At 38.1% G+C, this 24217-nt stretch overlaps 1 protein-coding gene across 1 annotated transcript; it reads right to left on the reverse strand.

Annotated features, from left to right (window-relative positions):
- Positions 1-4663: 4663 nt before the first annotated feature.
- LOC113026145 (protein asteroid homolog 1-like) lies at positions 4664-11805 on the reverse strand. The gene is made up of 5 exons (XM_026174610.1): positions 11687-11805; positions 6821-8216; positions 6510-6714; positions 6046-6208; positions 4664-5965 (listed from the first exon to the last, which is right to left on the reverse strand). The coding sequence occupies exons 2-5, from the start codon at positions 8021-8023 to the stop codon at positions 5713-5715; spliced, it is 1824 nt and encodes a 607-aa protein (XP_026030395.1). The 5' UTR covers positions 8024-8216; positions 11687-11805; the 3' UTR covers positions 4664-5712.
- Between the last annotated feature and the right edge of the window lie 12412 nt (positions 11806-24217).

Here is a 24217-nt window from a genome sequence, read left to right on the forward strand (position 1 = left end):
TCATTATTCGCTTGCTTGTTACGCACAAGTCTATGGGCTCAAATTGTGGTCATAAATATTTTGTACTTGTAAATCAGTTTTGTACTTGTAAATCAGGATTTGTATGTGTAAAATGAATTTGTGTGTACATAAAAAAGATTTGTGTGTGGACTTAGCCCAAAAAAAACTGTATGAAACTCTGCAAGTTACAAGTACGAATTTTAACCCTATTTTTCTTCCTTTCATCTGATTGGTCAATGTCATGTCAATCACAAATGTAACAATCCAATCAGAGAACAGATGGGTTTGGCTGTCGGAGGGGCGCTTCTTTGAACTTGTCGCACATCAGAGCAACATGGTTCTGTCAAAATTTAATAAGTACACCAGTTAGAGTATTTGTCAAATCTGGGCCCGACAGGAGATGATCATCTAGGCAAGTTCCCTTGTACTTAGCCGAGCAATCAAAAACCACTCAGAGCTTCTCTGGTTTTTTGGAATGATAAACTCCGTGGTGTGGAATATACACATCATTGTTTTTAATTACCTCATTCAAAAACATTACATAGTGAGTCTTGTAGTTCTTGTTGTTCAGCAGCTTTCGTTTGAGATGGTTGAGCCGGATGATAGCTAACTGCTTGTTGTTGGGAAGGTAGGGTCTCTCTTTAAAAGGGAGAGATCTCATAGTGACCATGGGCGTTCACGCGTTGAGTCTCGCGTTGGAAATGCTTTCCTTTAGCATATTCAGGAAGAGGATGTCATCTTGAGACACTGTTCTGCTGTCCTTGTTGATGTCCTTAAAGTCAGACTCAAGTACTTTAATGGCATCGGATGGCGTCACTGGAGGAAGCTCTTTGACAGTTACTCTATGGCATATGTTGGCAACAGGAGGAGATTCAAGGTGAGGTGGTGAGCAGCCAATGATGCTCCATCCTAGGTCTGTGCGGACTACATAAGGTTCATTATCTCTTCCTAGCATGACCTGTCTTGGTGCTAGTGCCTGTGAGCAGTTATAGCCTATTAGAAGACCAACTTCACAGTCTAAATGTGGCGGAATGTCATCTGCTATTGCTTTGAGATGATTCCAATGCCTCGCCGTTTCACTGGTAGGAATGTGCCTTCGATTCACTGGTATGCAGGCTTTGGTATAGGCAGGAGGGAGATCAATGAGATTTGTGGAGGTATAGCCACGCACTCTGAGACCTGAGACTCTTTCCCTGTTTGTTACTGTGTCCTTTCCGATCATGGTGGTTAGCTTTAGCCTTACAGGATAGGTCTTGGTTGTCAAGCTATGACTAACATCTTCATCAATAAACACAGTGTCACTCTGGGTGTCAAGCAGAGCATAGACAAGCCTTTCTATTCTAGCGTTTTTGCTTTAAAAATCTTAAAATGTGCAAAACCATCAACAACATTAAAACTTGTTATTTTCATTGTTTTCATACAGTATACCATTTTCTGTTATTGATTTGTTAAATACATATTTCTTTAGTTCAAAAGTCAATCACATGGTGTCCAAGTGGACATGTTTGTAACTCCATGAAAAATAGATTCACAAACAAAATTTCAATTATAAATATTTCTAGGCCCAAAGTGGAATACAGGATCTCATAATGTCACAGTCCCCGTGTCAGCCCGGCCAGCCCCGCAGGGCTACATGTGTTTTTGTTTACTCTTTCTCTCACCTCTCTGCCTGGGCAGAGCTCACTGCGTGCTCCCGCCCTTGGCCCACACTGTTAGGGTACCTTGGTCATTGACCCATTGTTCTCATTATGGTTTTTGGCTGCAAGTGTTTTGGGCTTCTGTTTTGTGTTTTCTTTGTCTCCAGTTCTTCTCGGTTTGTGATTTTCTAGTTCTTAGGTTTTAGTTTCTGTACTCTCTCTGTTCTCACAAATTATTTGTGCCACTCCAAAAAAATAATTTCTGTCCACTATGAGATAAAGGAGAACAACAGCCTGATACCTGCAGGCCTGACAACAGGAGATGTATCACTGCTGTAACACCTGTAACATTCAGCAGTCGCCTCATTGTTCTGACACACACAACAAAACTATTGACTACACTACACACTAACTACACAACAAAACACACTAACTACACAAGATTTGAGCTAAACGTCACAAATCTCTCACATCTCAAAACACCGGCATCACTCCTAAAACTTCCCCCCGTTTCTTAACTGAATGCCATGTTGCCATATCATTTTTTGATTGGTCGACGTACATTTTTCCACCAATAGGAAAGGGCGGGGTTTTTTGGTTTTGTCTTTGCTCACAGGTGGAGAGTGCTTTCGTTTTTCTTATAAAATGCCATTTTTACCGTTTCTCCCCGCAGTAAATATAAACAACGACAGTATTCAGGAAGAAAACCAAACATTGCAGATATTTTTATCACAACTCTGGTTTTACGTGGCCTATCAACACAATTTAAAAACTGGTATAAAGTCCACACTTTTTCCGTCAATTGTTCCGTCTGTCCTGCTCACATCTCCAATGGTTGTACACGTTGTCATTACCGTGGCTTCACTCCACATCAGCCGCTTTGCTAGCTAAAACACCGGCGTCGGCACATAAGGACGCTGTCATAGCCTGTCAACGTTGATTAGCTGCGTATATACGAATGTGAATCGCGTGATTGGCTGGACTATGGGATAAGGTGGCATCATTGTAATCCCATACAGGAGCAGCCAGTCACTTACTGACTAACACTGCAAAACAGAATTGTTAAAGTTTTAATTTTAATTTCAAATCAGGTTAGATCTTTTTTTTTTTGTGCGCAACGCAAATTTTCTGTGCGCAGAGACCGTGCCAGCAGTGCGCAATTGCGCACGTGCGCAGCTTAGGGGGAACATTGGTTATAAGTGTACTGGTTACAAAGGTTCATTGTACCACTGTTTGTGGGAGTGTGAAAAGATTCAAAAGTTTTGGTGCTCAGTGTTAAAATATATTTCTCAGATCACATCTTCCCTGTCCCATTAACCCTTTAGAGCCGGTCAGAGCGGGCACGCTCTGTTTTGCGTAACTATTTTTAAATCCCGGTAGCTCTGCAACCACGTAAGCTAGTGCAATAATTTTTTTTGCATATGAAACCGGAGGAGATGTACTTACATCTTATGCCATCAGCTTGAACTAGGTCACGGTTTCCTTCCACATATAGCTTTGCAAAAACTGCATAAAAAGCACTTGCAGCAACAAAAACATAATATTCCAGAAACACGCTTTGCCGATCCAATCAGCTGTTTGTAACACTTCCCACGTTGGAATAGACGTCAGCGCGAACTTTTGCCCGAAACCGGAAGTGACGTCGTTTTCGCGGAAATGTAGTTTTTTTTACCATCAGGGCCTGATGAGCCTATACTGGTGTTTTTAAAAGTTATCTTTGACTTTATGACTTTCTTTGTCTTTTCTGGGATGCTTAGGACTCATATTGCACTGCTGGAAATAGTTTATTTTGATGCATATGCTGCCTTTTTGCAAATTTGCAGTATAATATTTATTTTCGTTTTTCCTGCAGTATATAAAAATTGGTGTATTTAAAAAATAAAACTATGAAGGCACTCAAAATAAATTTCCTGTGGTGGAAACTATTTTGTGCAACTTTTTTGTATTTACAGTTTTGAGGGATAAGCCTCTTAAATTTCTCTAACTAGAAATATATGTTAAAAAAGCAAAAACGATTTTCAATTTTTTTGTAGTTTATTGCACTTTTTTGCAATTTATGTAATTACTATGCACTTAATGAATACATATTATTAAAATCTGGGCTATAATTGATGTATTGATGTATAGCAACTTGAAATGCTCCCAAAAATGGCACCACACCATGTAAAAATATAATATAAGCTCTGGCGGACTTGGTTCTATGGTAGGTCTTAAAGGGTTAAGTCCTAAGGTCTGTATTTTAGGCATTTATTCAGATGACTGTATTTCAACTCAGACAGAGAGAAAGATGGTTGACTTTTGCTTACTCCAGGCCAAACGTTGTATTGCTATATGCTAAAAGAATGTTGGTGGCCCCTCTTTTGACCAATGTTAAACAATGTAAATTTAGTTCTTGAGAAACTGACCTATGTGGTTAGGAAAAGATCATCAGAATTTTTTGATATTTGGAAGATGTTTCTGGAGCTTTTAAAGACCGGGGACGTTGAGGAACTGGAGAGAGAGTAATGTAATGAAAATATGCAACTAAATTTGGGAATGTATACAGTACAGACTATCCTGTACTTTTTTTTTTATTTTATATTTTTTAAATTTCCTTTAGTATTATTAACATTTTTTTATTTGTTTTTTGAATGTCTTGTGTTCTTAGTACTTTCTTACTGCCATATGTTCAAGTTGTTTAAAGTGTTGGATGTTTCTGAATACAAAATTCAATAAATATATGTTTAAAAAAAACAAAGAGGCAGATTTTCTCCATGTTTCAAACACTGAAACACATTTATGAAGCTCCAGAATCTGTTCAGCTAAAGTCAGAGAAGTAACATTGTAACACAAAGGATACTACTGCAGAATCATATTTAGGAAAATTTAAACCTGAATGTAAATTTAAGATATTTTAGTCTGAAAGACGTTATGGGGATGTTATTGTAAAATAGCTGCACACTGACACACTTCTCTAAAAAGGTTGTTATAAATATGGCTAATTCAACATGGCTGACCCCTCATTAAAAAGCCAAAAACAAAACCACTGTATTTTTAATATTTATTTCTTTATGCAGACAAGTCTTATCTGTAGTTGTAATACAAATAGATTAATTCCACCAGGACCAATTCATTTAAGCACACTTGATATGTTAGGGTACATAATCCCATGTTCAAGAAAATTGCAAACACTGGTTCTTAATATATCTTAATATCTAAAATAATGATAGACAATATTGGAAAAAACACATCTGCGTCTATACGTCACAAAAAGCTGCTTCCCCTTGGCAATTCTTCCTTTTCTCAATGATTAAGTTAAAAATGAGGATGATAAAAAAATCAACTTCTACATTAAATTTATCTTGATTTCCTGATCCCAACATTTGCAGTGATCTTACCTGTGTTATTTCAGGATGGTCAGTGATGCTGAGGATGCAGAAAGGGGGGTGAGGGGGAGAAACAGCTTTATACCCAAGAGACAATTCAAAACCAAACAGGATAAAAGAAAGTTAAGACAGAAGAGAACATCTCACAGTAACACAAATTGTCACCATAACTTGTTTTAACAACATAAAGCTGTTAAAACAGAATAAGTAAAATGATGATCAATGTTCAGTCTAAATCTCACTGGAGTTTAACCTGCTGTTGCACATCATGATACTTCCTGTGGATACTGTGTGACATAAAACCGCCATGAACTGTCATTTGTCATGTAAAAGGTAAATGGACTGATTGTTATATTTCTACTCTCCCAGAGCACTCAAAGTGCTTTGTACAACATGTGGCACATTAATCAGATTATTTCTGTGTATTTCTGGACTCTAGCTTTTGTTTCCTTTTGTATTTTGGTTTGCATGTTTTTCTTTGGCCAAATAAAAATTTCTCTTTTACTTTAAATCGGCAGCCTTGTTGTCCCAAATTTCAATTCCCTTCACACTCCTTTCCATGCTTCTGCAATTTACATTCAGTATAGACAATGCAGAGCATACAAAAGACAGAGTACAGCTAAAGTGGGAGCAGAAAAGGTACAAAGTTTCTGAGAATAACAAAGAAGTGTAACAGAATAGAGCTTCAGGAGCAGCAGCATCACTTGGTCTCAATAATCTGTTTTCTTCTGCTTTGAGTCTCTCTGCTCTTCTTCCCTCTTGCGTTTCTGGACTTGCTGTGATCCCTTCTCATTAGAGGGAGCTGCACTCATCAAGGACTGAGAGGATCCCTCTCCAGAAGATGGATTACAAGCAGTCTTTAGATTCTCATATAATTCCTTCTTTTCTCCTCTCAGTGTTTTCTGTACTTCTTCAATCTCGTCTTCATCTGCCAGCCGATGAAGGAGAGGTCCACAGTAAAGCCTGACAAAGCAGAAAATCTCAGTTAAAGTTGATGAAGTGTGTTAAACATCTGTGGAGCGCATCATTGGTCTGGTGTTTACCGGGCACACTGAGGTTCTGGTAGAGGGGAACACAGCAGCTGGTTCAGGTGGAGGCTCTGCCTCATGCAGCACAGCCATTGGCTGAAAGCATGAGCCACACGGGGCTGCCAGTTACTCACACCTTCATCCTTTAAAGCTTTCCTCTTCCTCTCAAACTCGTCCTCTACAGACAACATAAGACAAAGTTTCAGTGACACAGAACCAGAGACCAGCAGCAGTTTGTCTTCTTGATCAGGCTGATGTGGAAGCATCAGTGCTGCTGCTGTCACAGAAACTCTGACTACAGTCCATCTGCTGACTGCTTTCAGAGAGACTAACCTGCTGACAGCTGACCGTGAATAATAAACCGAATAATCAACTTTATGGAGCTGAAACTGTAGAGCTGTCACAAGTGTTCCTAATTAAGTGACTTGTAACTATGCATTTCGTTGTAAATATCCATCATGTTACCCAGTGAGACTCACCTGGACCATGTTGGTCAAACACAAACCCCAACAGGAGGGCGTGGAGGCAGTGGACAGTTTCAGGTTTTGGGTGGTGTTGTAGCCTCTTGAACCAGAAAACAGTCACACAGACTGGCAGCTTCAGCTGGTCGGGGATGTTTTCTAAGGCTGAAGTCTGAACCTGCAGAGCTTCTTCAAACACTCTGCGACGCAAACCCTCAGGAGCCTGCACAGAAAGGTACCACACAGACAAGATGCTCACGTGTACCACAGAAACACATCTATGACCTGTCAGAGTAATTAAACACATATTTCATGATTAACCTCAGTACCTTATGCAGACGCTCTAGTTGCAGTTGTTTCTGTTCATCACTGCTGAGGAGTATTGATGGGACACGCTTGTCTTTGATCTCTTCTCTATCCCTGTCATATTCAGTGCACATCTTATCTCCAATTAACAGTCCATAGAAGTACTGTCTGATACGGTAAGCAGCTGTGTAACTACTGTGCTGTGAAAAGTCCTCCACAACTGGAGTCAGCATCATTGTCTTCTGATCCACAACACTTGTGACGAAAGTGGTGAGTTCTCCAGACATCATATTTTCATGCATCCACGAAGGCAGATTAGAACTTGTTTCTTCTGGTTCAACATATTTTTGAATGGCAAGTTTGAATGTTTTGTTCTCTTTTTCACCAACATGACTTAAAGCTTGACTCAGAGCACGTTCTCTCTTCTGTGAGTCGTTCAAACCATCCAGTTTCACTTTACTTAAAAACCTGAGCATACCATCCAGTCTTTTAATGCTGTACTCACAAGATGAAGATGATTGTCTTGCAAACCTACCTCTATCTTCTAATCTTGAATAATCATTTCCTGCTATTGAAGCAAAGACTGGCATGAGAGCAGGGTCCAATTTAAAATGCTCACAAAACTTTGAACGTGTGTAGAGCTTAGCAGGAATTTTGCCATCCTTCTTTCTTTTCCATTCAAAGTTGTCGAGATGAAGGAAACCTTTGTGCACATCATAGATAAGGAAATCTGTGTCAGTGGCCAGCACAGCACATTGTTTCTGATTTGCAGCAGAAAAAACCTCAGGGTCTGCCTCTCCTAAACACTGTTTAAACTCTATGTCTTTCTCCTTCAAGATTTCTATGAAGACATCTTTGACCAGAGGTGGTAAGACGTTACATCCTTTTGGCACAGCGTCAGGCTCACTCTCTGCTATTGTCTTTGCTTTTTCTAGTCTATTTCCAAGGCGAGACACAACTGTTTTGTGCTTGTCAGGCCCTGAGCCTCCATCCAAGATGACGTACGGAGTGACTTCACAGTCCTGCAGAGTCTTAAAAAAGTTACAGACCTCATCTTTGAATCCAGGATAATCTCCTCCACAGCGCTGGTCCAGCTTTGGATCAGAGTTATAATACAAACAATAGTACAGAGCTGCACCATCAATGATGAGACCTGTTTTTTCTACTTTAACCTCTTCACAGAGACACAAATCATCTAGCATTTTCTTTAACTTTGAAACCCCCATGATTCCTTACGGTGTGGTGAAGGTGAGCGGTGGTTATTGTGCTAATGCCTTTGTGTCTGGTGATTAGTCGATGCTAGCAGTGATGTCAGCAGAGGGTGAGGGTGCACCACCAGATGTTCTAATACTATTCAAAGCAGTGGAAAAATGTTGAATCGACCTCCTGACTGATCAACTGGAAACTTTGCAGAAATTTCTACAAAAAAAAGAAAAGATTACTGCCGTTTACAATAGTTCAGTCTGACTAACAAGAAAATGTAACAAAGCATTCAGAGGACAAAGCAAAATGTATTATTAACAGGTGATATACATGGTCTTACAAAAAGTGCCAACAGACGCCATGAAAAACAAAGTAATTCTGAATTCAGGATGATTTGTTAGTTTCCATATAAGATGGGAAATGGAGATGAGCGGGTTATGATGATGTGAGGGGACGATGGAGGTGAAACATTTGTGTGCCCAGACAATATTTCTATTTCTTTGTTTGGTTCAGACGGCACTTTATTAAGACCTGTTATCTGAAAAATTTTCTGCAGGGATTTCTTCATCCTCTTATTGTCTTCACCATCATCACTTCTAACAGAATTGCAACCAAGGAACTTGGCTATGCTTGCTATGCTTCACAGGATCTGAACTTTCAGGGAAATTCTTAGAAAAAAAATCAGTTTTCAGGGCAGCAAAAATTATTACAGCAAAGATCTGTGAATACAGAGCCTGAACATGTTTCTCTTTGTGTACCAGCTCTGAGGTTTCTAACTCTCCTCAGGGCTCGCAAAATTTCAAAATCCCTGGTAGCCCTTCGGGCAGGGACTCTTCAGTTTTTTGTAGCCCAAAATAAATTTAAGTAGCCCGAATAAAAAAGAGCAATTTTTTGATTGATGTTTTGTTTCCTGTTTTGTTTCCTTTACAATATTATACATTAAAGTATAATATTGTAAAGGAAACAAAACATTAATCAAAAAATTGTTGAAAAACAAATTACAACATTGTATAAAAATTACAATCATCAATTCAAATACTTGGTTCTAATTGAACAGAAATTTCTATGAACTTGTAAGAACTGTGTAGGACATGAATCAGTCTGTGTCAGATCCTGAATTTGAAATTTCCACTGAAATCACAGGTAAGAGACAAGTGGAACCAAGATCGAGGCCATTTGCTTTTTGAAGTTTGCAAAGACTGCTAAATTGTGCCAGTGGTAGTTCACTCTTTGCAACATAGTACGCTGTTTTAGACTGATTTTCAGGTTTATTTTTAGTATGTTATTTGCAACTGGTGTTTGTTCTGGGAAAGACATTGCAGACTGAGCAATAATGCATTTCTTGCATTTCTCATGGGTTCTAATGGGGGCCTTTCTTAAAATGACTGGTCCCAGTAACAAAGATGCTTGTCGACTCAGAAATCGAGGGAAAACCAACAACACACCCGGCAGAACATCATGTTATTTACACGGGTGCACATAAGTGGTCTGCATGTGCGCAGCGCATTCGCTGTCAAAATAAAAGATGCGCACCAGATAAGAAGTTGCAACACGCGTTTGCGTCCATATAAAAAGCACTGTTTTTGTCCGCTAGAGTGGGATTTTCACGGCACATTCTGCACCACATCTCTGTGCGTTCATCATTTGTTTGAAGCCAGCTCACCTCCTGCAACCACTTTTTCGAGAATACGTGCTTCTTTTGTGGTTCGGACTCCTTCTGACATTTGTTTGGAGGTGGAGGAAAACCAAAGTAATTGCTTAAAGGAGCTTGCTTCTTCGACATCTTTAAGAGTGCTAAACAAATGTCTGTCCTCCTCCAGAAAATCTTATGTACGCAAACGCGTGTTGCAACTATTTTGACAGCAAATGCGCACCTGCGGACCACTTATGTGCACCACTGGTTATTATATAGCTCGTCATATTGCAGCCACAGAAATTCTTTTGTCCATGAAACCATAAAGCTGCACTTTCTTTTTGCCTTATAGTCTGATTTGTCATAACTTTTCCGTTTTGTGGTAAGCTTTTCTTTGGCTGTCACTTCTTCACCCTGACCTGTCTTATTTGGCTCAGCAGAACTAAAATATATATCCTGCTGCTTTTACACACGCACTCACATAACGCTCAGCGATTCTCTGCGCGATCAACCTCTCACATGTTTAAGCTGCGGGAGATTTCACTTGTCATGTTTGCATAGTAAGCTAACGATTAATAAGACGATGTCAGAGGAATTGGTGTGCAAATTATCATCACTCACCAATCAGTACTGTCCCTATCTATACACAGTTCGCGCGATTGCAAAGTGAAAGCAAAAAACAAGCGCGAATTCAATATGTCACATATTGACAGTGGCTCACCGATGCCAATGACATAATTACCCAGCTACATTTCCGAAAGAATGCAAAAGCATTGACATATATTTTTCCTTCCTACATTAGCCCGACAGGCAGGGCAGAGATGGTAGCCCGACTGGAAAAATCGCTAGCCCCGGGACGTCGGGCTAGCGATTTTGCAAGCCCTGCTCCTGCTGTGATGACGCAGATCAAACTCAGATCCCGTACAGATGAATACATCTGTTATGAAACTATTTTCAGTCTCTGAAAACTCTTCAGGAAAAACGTTTTTAAAAAAACTAAAATACTCAAAAAAAAAAAACACTTGTTGATGCTTATGTAACAAGTGTCACCTGGCAGTTTGTTGCTCGCTGCCAGGTGATTGGCTGAAGAGCTGTGAAAAGGTAGTGGGTGTGTGGGGTGAAGTCAGCGCTCTTCTGTGGAAAAAACCAGAGGCAATTAATTCACTCAGGTGCGAGTGGGTATACTGTCGGTAAGAGACTTTTGCCATTTTTTGTTTGGATCTTTTGCTATTGCATGTGCCTATTTTTTAATGTGTCATTGGACTTTTTTAGTGTGACCACGAATTTTAATAGAAGAATTGATCAAGCCCTAGATCGACTGCGCGCAGGGAAACTGATCAATATTGTAGGTATATTGAGTGTTTGTTTTAGTTTCATGATTTTGAATGGTTTTATAAAATTGCTATTTTATTGGGTAATATTTTAATTGATAATGTTGTTTGTTTTTCAGCTGTGCTGTCTCTGCTGTCCTTTTTTTTTGTTCTTTTGATTGATTTGTAATTTTGTTTTGGTTAGTCCGTCCAGCCGTAGAGGCGGTTATTGATTGAGAGTAAGTTTTGTAAGGGCGGACTAACCTCTCTTTTGTTTTTTTTATTTTTAATTGTTTGTGCCACTTCCCTTTATCTCTCAGATCACAGGCCATACATAGCACTGATTCCCAGCTGCGCTGAGACCCGAATTGTTTGCAGTGTGTGCCACGATTGCAGTGTCACTAAGCGGGGTGTGACGGGTTGTAGTGTTATTTCGCACAGTTTGTGTGGTAAGTCTCATGCGCAGCTGGGATATCGGCAGGATGTGTTGTAAGTCCTGTCTGGAAACGACTGGGAATTTGTATGTTTAACTTATGTAATAAATAAATGATCAATTATTTCTTTGCCCCGTTTACTCATCCCTTGTCCTCGGTTACACTTAGTTTCACTTTCATTTCGCCACGAACTCCAAACAGAGTTTATCTGAACATTATCTGAGTCCTCCTTCCTTCTTTGGCTCTCTGTCTCTCCAGCCTCTCTCTCCTACCTGCACAATCACTATGACATAACGAGCGGATTCTCACCTTTTTAGTCTGCAGAAGCTGAGAGTCCGAGCAGCTCCGACGAGTCACTCTTCAAAATGTCTGAGCAGTAGTGATGTTCGATTCGTGAACGAATCGTTCAATACTCGAGAATCACTTTACTGACTTGTGAATCATGATTCACAAGCCCAACTGACTCACTGACTCATCCCTGTTGCTGTTAGCAAACTAATTCCATTAGTAGAAATATATCTAGCTTATAATTAAAATTGTGGGGGGAAAAACAACAGCCAGTTTCGTAACAAAAGCATTTCTGCTCTGAACTGAAAGAAAACCCCCTGAGTAGAAGCTCACATCAAGAAAATAGCTCCTCGGTTCACAGTAGCATTGCGCTGCTAACATGCTAACATCACATTTGAGCTACTCACCCCCTCCCTTCCTGTGCTGAATCGTAAGCATAAGCGAATCACTCAGGACTCACTAACCCGAGAAGGGGGCCGAGCAAGATGGCGGCGTGATGAGGAGTGTCTTTTCGAGCTCTCAGCACTAGAAAGATATAAAGCATTTTTACAACGCTTATTTGACGTCTTTGTAACTTTCAAGACTTTTTTGAAGATCAACACACTAAACCTGCTAAACCTGAAACCAAATTCTGCAACAACAACATGTCGAAATCTGCTCAGAAAAGGCTGAGTAACTCGGGCAAACCACATGCAACTAGCATGCTAGCTAGCGACCATAGCTACATAAGAGAAATGGAGTGTCAGCAGATGGTTGAAGAAGAATTTCCACCCCTACCAGTTACGCCTTCCAAGCCTCCAGTGGCTAAAAAACCAACACTGTCTACCAGTCACTCTGATGACGATTCCCTGAAAGCTGATGCGGTCAACACTTTGATTAATCTGATCAACACCAGAAGTGACGCAATTGAAGAAATGGTAGGAACAGTTCGTACGGACTTAAAGGACATAAGTGATAAGATTATGGTCATTGAGAAAAGGGTTGAGAAAAACGAAACGCTTACACAGAAATGTGACGAACACATCTCTGAAGTTGAACGCTACAACCGCCGTTGGAATCTGAGACTGTATGGGGTACCGGAGTTGGAGAAGGAAGATGTGCGCGCAAAGGCGATTGGGATATGCCAAACGGTTCTACCTGCGGAGAAGGAAAAGTTTTCAGAGGTCTTAGACATCGCTCATCGAGTGGGGAAACCAAAACAAAATGACCCGAGACCCAGAGGGATCATCATCCGGTTCATCTCAAGGAGAATTCGTGATGCGGTGTGGAAAGCTGCCAAGAATAATACTTTCCTTCAAAATAATCATCTGAGGTTTACTGAAGACCTAACGAGAGAGGACAAAGAAAACAGACTGAAGCTGTGGCCCATTATAAAGAAAGCACGTGAAGAAGGGAAATCTGCTTACTTTATTGGAGGTCGAGGCTTTGTAAATGGTGCTGAAGTTCACACATAAACTCTTCAATATTCCCTGACCCTTAGTTCTTCTCAGGTTTGTTTACAAGGTGTTCTTTATATTGATGTGCCTGATATTTGTAGATATTAATAGTTGGCTGTCTAAATTGCTCTTTGGTGTTAGCAAAAAGCCAAATTACTGTTAAATAGGTAAAACCTTTTTTGTTATGCTTTTATTAGGCGTCTAAAGTTTTTTTATATATATATATATTTACTCTATACTGTGAACATTCTCATATTCTAGTGCTGATCTCAGTGTTAGGTTAAAAAGTTTATCTTCGATTTACTTTTTAATACATATCTTTTCTTTGTCAACTTGTGTTCTTTGTTTTTTGTTTCTATTAATGCTAGGGGTCTTCGTAACAACTTAAAACGTAAAGCCACTTTTCTTTATGCAAAGCAACTTAAATCTGACTTTGTGTTTTTGCAAGAATCTCACTCTACTATCGACGATGTTAGTTTTTGGCGATCTCAATGGGGAAATTCTATTTGGTTATCTCATGGAACTGAACGATCAGCTGGGGTATCAATCCTAAAAAACAGATATAATGGGGATGTTTTACATACAGAATGTGATTCTGCAGGTCATTACATATGTCAAGTCATAAGATATAATGATTTAGTCTTAATTGTTACTAACATATATGGGTTTAACACGAAGCTAGAAAATGATCATTTATTTTTGACGATTGAAAAAAAAATATCTAGCTGGTTAAATAAATTTCCAAATGCAAAATTATTACTAGGTGGAGACTTTAACTGTATTATGGATGCTGAATTAGATAAATTTCCTCCAGGACATTCGAAAAGAATTAATACCACATTGAAGGCTGTTATGGTACGCCTGAAACTTACAGACATTTGGAGATTCAAATTTCCTCAGTCCAAAATGTTTACTTGGTGCAACAATTCTAACTCGAGACATTCAAGGATAGACTTTTGGTTAGTCTCAGAGAGCTTTGACAGCAATAGCATAGATGTAGGTGCTTGGCCTTCTCCAGCAACAGATCATAAAGCCATATATATTAAAATAAATCTAACTTCTCTACCTAATTCTTCTGTTGTTAAATTTACATACTGGAAACTCAACAGCTCATTATTACAAAAAGACGATGTGAAAAAGGATCTTAAAGAACTGATCTCAAACTTTTGGTCTATAGCTCAAGAAGATTTAAAATATGGTAATAACTGGGAATTATTAAAATTTGAAATTGGCAAATATTTAAGAAAGATTGGCAGCCTTAATGCAAAATCCAAAAGATTGGAGGAAGAAAATATAATTTCTCAAATCACACAGTTATCTAATAAACGAATTGACACTTTAACTGAAGAGGATAAAATGAACCTTGCTAAATTACAAGATAAATTAGATCGTTTATACACAGACAAAGCAAAAGGCACTTTTATCAGATCAAGATCTAAATGGCTTGAAGAAGGTGAGCGTAACTCCCATTACTTCTTCAGTTTAGAAAAGAAACACTCAAGTATAAATAATATTAGCAAATTAATGATAAATGGAGTTATAACAGAGGATTACAGATTAATCTCTAAATATTGTAGTCATTTCTATAAGGAACTTTATAGTTCTACATTTTCTCAGGAAGATGCAAATCATCTCTTAGGATCGCTGAATGTTAAATCTATCAGCCAAGAAGAATCTATATTATGTGATCAACCCATCTCATTAGAAGAAGTCAAAGTTGCAGTTGGGCTATTGAAAAATAATAAATCTCCAGGTACGGATGGTCTTACTGCTGAATTATATAAAACTTTCTCTGAAGAGTTGTCTCCCTTTCTTCTTGAGGTATTTGCAGAAAGCATAGGAAACCAACAGCTTCCCACTACGATGAATCAAGGTTTGACTACATTGATCCCGAAGCCTAATAAGGACCTATTAATGATTGATAATTGGAGACCGATTAGCTTGCTAAATAATGACTATAAAGTATTTGCTCTAATTATAGCTAACAGACTTAAGATGGTTCTTGACTCTGTTATTGATGAAACACAATCTGGCTTTATGCCCAAAAGACACATAACTAACAATATCAGATTGGTTTTAGATGTTCTGGATTATTCTGACCTCATAGATTGCAATGGTTTCATATTATTTTTAGACTTCTACAAGGCCTTCGATACGGTGGAGCATGAATTTATATTTCAAGCTCTGGATAAGTATGGTTTTGGCTCTTACTTCTCTACAGCGATTAAAACATTATACCATAACAGTAACAGCAGTATTAAATTAACAAACGGTACTTCACCCAGATTTAACATACAAAGAGGGATAAGACAAGGCTGTCCCATTTCTCCATACCTGTTTTTGTTAATTGCCCAACTATTGTCTAACCATATGAAATCAAGCAATGTAAAAGGTATATCGCTAATTGGCAAAGATTTACTCATAACACAGTTAGCGGATGACACTACATTATTCCTAAAAGATGAACATCAAATCTCTATTGCTATTGACTCAATCTCCATATTTTCCAAAGCTTCTGGATTATACTTGAATATTCCTAAATGTGAACTTATGGCGATAAAAGACTGCTCGAAAACAGCTTTGTGTAACATTCCACTTAAACAAGAAGTTCGTTATTTAGGTGTCATAATAACCAAGAACCAGGAAAGTAGAATAACTCAAAATTTTTATCCTATTCTAGAGAAACTCAAACACAGATTTAATCAGTGGCTCTTAAGAGATTTGTCGTTAAAAGGAAGAGTATTAATAACTAAAGCAGAAGGCATCTCTCGTCTTACATACGCTGCATTGGCATTGCACCTTGATAAAAAGCTTATAAAAGAGGTTGATAAGTTAATTTTCAACTTTATCTGGAAAAATAGGACACACTACATTAAAAAAAACAGTTCTTATGAACTCCTATGTCAACGGAGGACTTAATGTGTTAGATTTTAACACTTTAAATAACACATTCAAAATAAATTGGTTGAAGAATCTAATTACTAATCCTACTTCCATTTGGAATGCTATACCTGTATTCATGTTTTCTAAGTTAGGTGGCACTGAATTTTTCCTTACTTGTAATTTTGATATTGATAAAATCCCGTTAAAGATCTCTGCTTTTCATCGTCAAGCTTTTTTAGCTTGGACCCTTATTTACAAGCATAACTTTAGTCCACACAGTTATTATATCTGGAATAATAAGGATGTTTTATTTAAAAGAAAATCTCTCTTCTTAGATAGTTGGTTTAGGAATGACATTGTTTTAGTCAACCAATTATTTGACTCAAATGGTATGCTTTTCTCCTATGAAGAATTTTGTTTACACTTCAATTTAGCTATAAATCGTCATGATTATACCAAAGTATTTGGCTCAATACCATCAGGGGTTTGTATGCTGTTTAAGAATCAACCTAATATCACTTCATTCCACAGGCCGTTGACATCTCCCATACAAACTTTTGTTGGCAAGATTTGCTTTTCTAAGCAATCTAAAAACAACAATAAATCGATTAGAGCTTTATTTCAGAGTACCATAACCACGCTACCATATGTTATTTTTTTCTGGAACCGGCTGTCAGATGGTATTATGTGGAACGAAGTTTGGAAACTCCCTAATCAGTTTTTAATTACCAACAAAATTAAAGATATTTCTTATAAATTAATACACAGAATTTATCCTTCTAAAGATTATCTTCAAAGCAAATTCAAATTAGACATTGATACAAGCTGTAGCTTTTGTAAAACTTCCAAGGAATCTACTACACATCTTTTTTGGTTTTGTAACCTTGTACAAGATTTTTGGCAGAGCTTATGTGTTTTTATTTCAGAAAATATATTTAAAGGATTTGTACTGTTTTGAAATATGTTTTGTTTGGTCTGCACAAAAATCAAAAACAATTCAATTTTGATAACAGATATATGATTAACTTGTTACTTTTAATGGCTAAATTTCATATTCACAAGTCCAAATATTTAGGAAGACATCCCTCTTTCTATGTATTCTCCTTTGAACTTGTACAGTATCTTAACTCTATTAAGAACTCCACTAACCCAAAAGCTATAAAAACTATTGGTGTTTGTGAAAAAATCAAGATCTTTCAATCACTTTGTTCTTTGGCTTGATTAGTTACTTTCCCCCTAGCATGTTTCTATTGTTGCTTTTGAATGCTGTTCTTGTATTTGTTTATCTATCCATACAATTCTTCTGTAAGTACATCACCATTATTATAATACTGCTTAATTCCATTTTGTATTGTACTGATGTTTAAATAAAGATTTTGGGAAAAAAAAGAAAAAAAAAAAAAAAAAAAACCCGAGAAGGGTCTGGCTGCAGCCACTGTGGAGCTCCATAGTAACCGGATACACGTGACCTCCACACTGACCGGAAACACGTGACCTCCACACTAGCCGTAAACACACATGGATACCATGGAAGTCTTGCAAGTTGATCACAAAGGTTGGTTAAGTCTTTCTTAAATAAATTTGCCGTTAGTGATTTTATAATTCTAGGAATCGTCTAGTTTTCTTACAATGATCATGTTGCCACTTATTTAGCGTTACAATTTATTTTAATGTTTTTTCATCGTGCTCCATGGCAGAGAAACACACAAATATGCTTTTTCCTGGGCCTGGTTTAAGTAAGAGAGCTGGATTAATGGCTTCTGTGGGCGAGAAGAAGCAAAAACCACATTTTGCATTAGAGTATGATTTATTGTTGGCGTCAGAGATGCAAAATAACGAATACTTCAATACTGTACTTAAGTAGAATTTTCTGGTATCTTTACTGCTGTACTTTTTTGTGCCTACTGTATACTTCTTTATACTTCTACTTCTCACATTTTAGCACGCCTATCTGTACTTTGTAATCCATACATTTGTAAATCAGCCCCCCGCGCGCATGCTTTGGACGCAAGATTACTTCAAAATTTTGTACATAAATTATATTTTAGACCCTGTACTTCTTACTTCGACTTGACTAAAAAGTCGAGTCAGTGCTTTCTAAACAGAGGTATCTAAACTGTAGTAAGGAACGTGTGTACTTGTGACACCTTTGGTTAGCGTCAACACTGTAAATTTCGTCACAAACAGATTTATATATTTATCAATACTTCTATTCGTTATTCTTTTCTGTACAGCTTTTTTTATTGCCCAGATTTTAGTTAGCCCCTGTTCAATTGACTGTTATATGTCAATAGAAACATGTCTCACAAATTAAAGTGTCTTGTAAAATATTTGTGGGGTTTTTTTCAAGAATTTTCTTCCCAAATCTATTACATGCCAACTGTAAATTGTTATTTCTGCTAAAACCTTAACTTAAATGTGTATATGGTGTTTATCTGTTTCTCTCTCTGTTTTAGATGCACTTATCAATCTGGAATTCGGGCTTAAAGCCAGAATTGCAGGAATGCAACACGTGTTGCAGAGGACTCTTTCACTGCCCTCTGTGCCCCACTTTCAGCCCTACTGTCAGGGCAAAGATTGAGGAGCATCTAAGTGTGCATATAAAAAAATGCTTTGCCTTTCAAAGGTATGTTTGTATTAAATATACGTTATAGTTATAAATATGCACTTTTTTAAGCACTTCTGCAGTATCTTTGTTGACTTAAAAGTTGCTGTTGATATTGTACAGTTCAGTGCATTCATCTGCAACAAAAATAGTGTTTTTATAAAATATATTTTTATTTACTTTTCACAATTTTTCTTGACATAAGTTTTGTGATCCATACCATTTTGCTTTCATTATTGAGGTTGGCTTGGATGTTTTTGTTAACATGTACAATCTGATTGTTAGACAAATTGATTGCATTCTATACAACTACATTTAAATTACATCTGTTTGTTTGTTTGTTTTTTTCTCTTACAGATAAAATGATATGCCGGTGCAGGCTGCCTTGTAGGACAACAGGACACTTTCACTGCCCTGTCTGTAAGATTACAATCATACGGCGTGGGGATATGGCAAGGCATTTATTGTCTTGTCAGCATTCTTCAATACCAAGTCAGCCACCATTATCAGGACTGCTCCCCGCTGAACTCTCCGAGGAGACCCGTATTCCTCCGGCAGTACTCTTCGAGGAGCCCCGTTTCCCCCCCAAGGTTTTGTCTTCGGTATCTGAACCATTTTCTGAGTCTTTGTTAGAACATTCATTGGCTCTACCCTCTGTGTTCAATAAAACTGCAGCTGATGGAAAGTCCTTGAAAATGACATGCCCTCACTGTGGCCTTACTCTTCGTAGCTCTGGCAAGCTATTTGCACACTGGCGAGAGGAAGCCAAAGCTGTGCTTGAAGGACAACACGTGCCCATTTTCAGACTGAAAAAGCACAAGTTCCAGGAAGTCAGTCAAGTCAGTATTCACTTTAAACAGTATAATTACATGGTTAGTGAAATTTGAATAACTGTTAAAAAACTGTTCTGCAACAGAGAAATAACTGTTTTCATCCCCATTTGCCTGACACAGGAGCCAGCAGTTGTTGAAGATCTGCGTCCTGCTGTGCAGTGGGTTGTCCAAAATAAGGCACTTTTCTGTGGACATGTAACAATGCCCAAATATCTGTCCTTAAATCAAGGGGACCAGCAGAGGGTCTTAATAGACATGTCAGAGGAAGAAGACACTGGAGCAAGGGACTTGTTCCTCTTTGTTTTTCAGTTTGCAGAGGACATGGAGCTCTTTTTGAAAGCATGTGCTGATGAGCAGGGGCTAAGGGTCAGTGCTATGTTTGACATGTAATGGACAAATGAAGGCACTGGCTGTGTTTGTTTGTTTGTTTAATATGTTGTTGTTGTTGTTTTTTTGTTTTGTTTTTTGCGTAGTACAAAATTCCAATTAAACTTATTTCAAAATGTTGTTCACTTTATTCTGTGTCCATACTTATAATAAAGGATTACAGTGTAACAGCATTAAATGTAAATGTAACAGCATTTTTTTTTAACTTGTAATTTCAAAATAAAAAGCTTATTGTTGATATTAACAGTAAAGAATTGCAATCAATAATATTTTTATACATTTTAAACATTAACACTCTGGGCTCTATCCTGGCCATCTGTGGACACTTCACTTATTCTTTTTTTTGACTACTGCACTGCAGTGGACCAAAAGAATGACACAGGTTTGATCTTAAGGATCTAATAGTTGTGTGTGTTGTGCATGACATTGCCACACAAATATGTATTTGCAAGATAGAGTAGAATAAATTATGACGCATGAAATATTACATAGGCTGCAGTGAATTTCTGTTGATACAGCCTATTGAGCTTTGAGTTTCCCAGTCAAACTTAGCTTTGAAGCACATGCTAAAAACACTTTTACTCTTGTACATTTCATAACAAGACACCATAGCCAAAATATTAACAAAATATATATTATTAAAAAATTCAAAGCTGCAGCACATACAGCAACAAACACCGTTAGTAAATGTGTCCTGGAGTTTATGCAGGTGCAGAAAGTGCTGATCAATTATTTTTCTGGAAAGATGGTAGGAAGGGCATCACTGCTCATTTCTACAATCTCCCAGATCTTGGAATACAATCCCTTTGTACCATGAAACCACTTCGCAGTACTAGGAGTCCACTAAAACCTATAAAGAGAGTGATCCCGGAAGAAATGGGGCACACACTAGTGACCTCAACAATTGCAAGACAGCCTTTTCCCCGATGCTCAGATACAATTTTGATTTTGATGAAAAGGACTGGTGCTATTTTAAAGAGTCACGTCGGCAAAAGTAGATAAATGTTTTAAGAAATATACATTTTATAGCATTTTGTGAACATACACAAAAAGTGGCCATTTTTGGCAACAAACAAGCTGAGAGAGAGTTTTATATTTTTTGCTCTCCTTGAACAAAAATAATAGTGCACAATAATCAATGTTGATGTTAATCAATTAGATGTCCCAGACACTACTATTAATAATACAGCAGCCCCTCGTTTATCGCTGGTGTTACGTTCTAAAAATAACCCGCGGTAGGTGAAATCCATGAAGTAGCCAACTTTATTTTTTACAATTATTATAGATGTTAAGACTGTAAAACCCCTCACTACTTGCTTTATACACTTTTCTCAGACAGGCATGAACATTTTCACACTTTTCTCTTTTGTTTAAACACTCTTAGAGTTCAAACCTTCGTAGAAACATAAGTCCGGATTATGGAATGAAACCTAAAGGTGCATTTGAGGGTGCAAAACGTTTCGTCGGCATTGTTGTGTTTGTTTGGGAGAAAACTTACAAACATACAGTACAGCACTTCAGAGTTACATTGCTAGGGATCGAAGATTTATGTAAATTCGACAAGCTAAACGCATTCTGTACTGTACAGCAGGAGTCCCCAAGCTTTTTGCACCACAGACCACTTTAATGTCAGACAATATTTTCAGGGAACGACCTTTAAGGTGTCGCGGATAAATACAACAAAAGAATTAAAAAAAAGAAACTGTGGTATTTTGTAAATATAATAATAAACGTGACTTGAGCTGTGCGCCAGCAACAATGACAGTGACATTCTCCTCTCTGCTTCTTAACGCTCTCTGGTCGCTATGGTAACGCGTAAATAGTTCTTTCAAAATAAGACACACAACTACAACCATACATTTCACACCGGAGGATCAACTCTCGCGGAACGGTACCAAAAGACTCACGGACCGGGAGCGGTCCGTGGGCCTATTAGGGACCGCTCCTGTACAGGAGACACTGGACTAGATTGATTGACAATGGTCTACAGCAATCAGAACGCACAACGCGATGTACTGTAAAAAATAAATAAATCAGCGAAACAGCAAGTGTCACTTTTGGCCACGAACAATTTAGGGGATGGTGAATTTTTTTGAACAAACCCAGAGTGTTAAAAAAAAAACCCCACTTAAAACCATTTTTATTTCTCAGCAGCATCAATAGTAACAAAAACGCAATTTAGTTTTCGCTGTCATAGTCGATTTAACTGAAGTTACGTGTTTCCGGTTACTGTGGAGGTCACGTGTTTCCGGTTACCGTGGAGGTCACGTGTTTCCGGTTACCGTGGAGGTCACGTGTTTCCGGTTACTGTGGAGCTCCACAGTGGCTGCAGCCAGGTGCTCTTGTGACTCACCCCCTCCCTCCTGTGCTGAATCATAGACCGAGCGAACGAATCACTCACTCACTAACCCCCTCCCTCCTGGCTCACAGCTTCTTCTTCTTCTTGGTTGGCAACCAATGTTCTTTGCAAGCTCCTTTGACCAATGTTAAGGCGCATTACCGCCCCCTGGCTCACAGCGCAGTGGACATTTAGATGAGAAAATATATATTTGACACACTTAAGGAAAATACAAATAAAATACAAATAAACAAAATAAATGTTTATTAAGCAATTTTGATAAGAAATTGCTTAATTTTAGAAATGTTTTTGCTCTTTGTTCTCTATAAAATAGTTGTTTGTTTTTTTTGTTGTTTTTTTAATCATTCATCTTAGCAGTGGGATTTACATGAAAAGGGAAACAAATTAAGTTTGAGTGAAAACGTAAAATTTTTGCACTCTCTGGTCAACTGACTCAGTGAATCAAATGACTCAAAACACCTGATTCACTTTGGTGAGTGACTCATTAACACTCGATTCAGTAAAAAGAATCAAATTTACCATCACTACTGAGCAGCTGAGATGTCCTCACTCAGTCCCACCATGAGGTTTGTTTCTGAAATCACATGGTCTCCAGTTAGCGCTTTTTAAAATTAATGTGGACCAATCAGAGTCACAGATGCTGCTCACAAACAGCATGAACTCTGATATCAGAGCATCGCCTAACTTTGAGGTTAAGTTTTCTGAACCAATGAAAGTGTCAGTGTAAAGAACTGAAAATGCACATTAAATGCCTCAATTATCTTAATAGAAGAAAAAGAAGCTCAATTTTAACAGTTCACCTAAATTTCTTTAGATGATAAAAAAGTATTGCTGTATGAAATGACAGAACTCTGTCCGCACGATTATAAGAAATAAATATTTAAAAGTATAGAAAATATTCTGGCAGTTCATATCTAAGGCTGTCCTCTAATTATAAAAGTTTTCTTCATACACAGAAAATCTTCTCTTTCTTTCTGTTTTCTTACTGGGGACCAATTTGCAAAAAAAGAAAAGAAAAAAATCTATTATATAAAATTACTGTTTTATTCTTTATTCTTCTGAAAGCTGTGAGTATGTTTAAAGTAACGAGTACTTTGGAGTATTTTGAAGAACAGAAATATTTAAATTTAAAATAAATACATTAAAATACCTCGGGATGTTTTTCTCTTGTGTTATTTGTGGTGTTTAGAGGTAAAGAGAATCTGAGACAGACGCTCACTTTCACCAGTAAGATATGCTTTAGTCTCCATGAGTCCGGTTATTGATTATCTGCAGCTGGACACATCAAATCAGACATAAAGGGAGTCCTCCTGCTCTGTGTGACACTGATGGGATAATCTGTGAGGGTTTTTCTCCTGTCTGTAACGTCTGTCCTCCTCTGGGCCAGAAACCAGCGTTGGCCCTCCATGCTGAAGAAGGTTTCTATCAAAGTCTCCTCATGTCATGGTCCTGGGCCATGGTGGCCCAGTATTCTTAGTTTTCATGTATTTGTGTATTGTCCCTTATTTAGGCCATGCTTCCTGGGTTGCTCTGTTACGTTGTTCCTTATGTGTTTTTCCCCTTGTGACTCTTACCCCCTGTCTGTCCCTCTGTGTATCTGTGAGCCCTCGTCTCTCCTTGTGTTTTATTCCATGTTTTCCCCGTGCTCTCTCTCCTCCTGTCTGAACCTCTGTGTACTTCCTGTTTTACTTTGACAGTCTCCCGTCAGTGTTGTGTTCACCCCTGCCCTGTCTCATTACGATTATCTGTGTCAGCTGTGTTCCCCATGTGCTCCCACTTCCCTCGTTTACCCTCTGTGCATTTATGTCCACATCTCCCTCAGTTCAGTGTTGCGTTCTCCCTCATGACTGTGTGCGTGCCTCTGTGTGTTTCCTATTTAGTCAGTTCCTTAGTACTTCCCAGTTTAGTTTCATGTTATTTTGTATTGCTGTTATCTTTTGTCAGCAATAAAGCTGTATTTTGAGTTCAGTCCTGTTTTCCCGTGAGTTTGCGTTTGGGTCCTATTTCCTGCCTGCCACACAGCCTGATCATGACACCTTAAGCTGTAAA

Source organism: Astatotilapia calliptera, chromosome 7 (assembly GCF_900246225.1).
Source record: "Astatotilapia calliptera chromosome 7, fAstCal1.2, whole genome shotgun sequence".
Lineage (NCBI taxonomy): Eukaryota > Metazoa > Chordata > Actinopteri > Cichliformes > Cichlidae > Astatotilapia > Astatotilapia calliptera.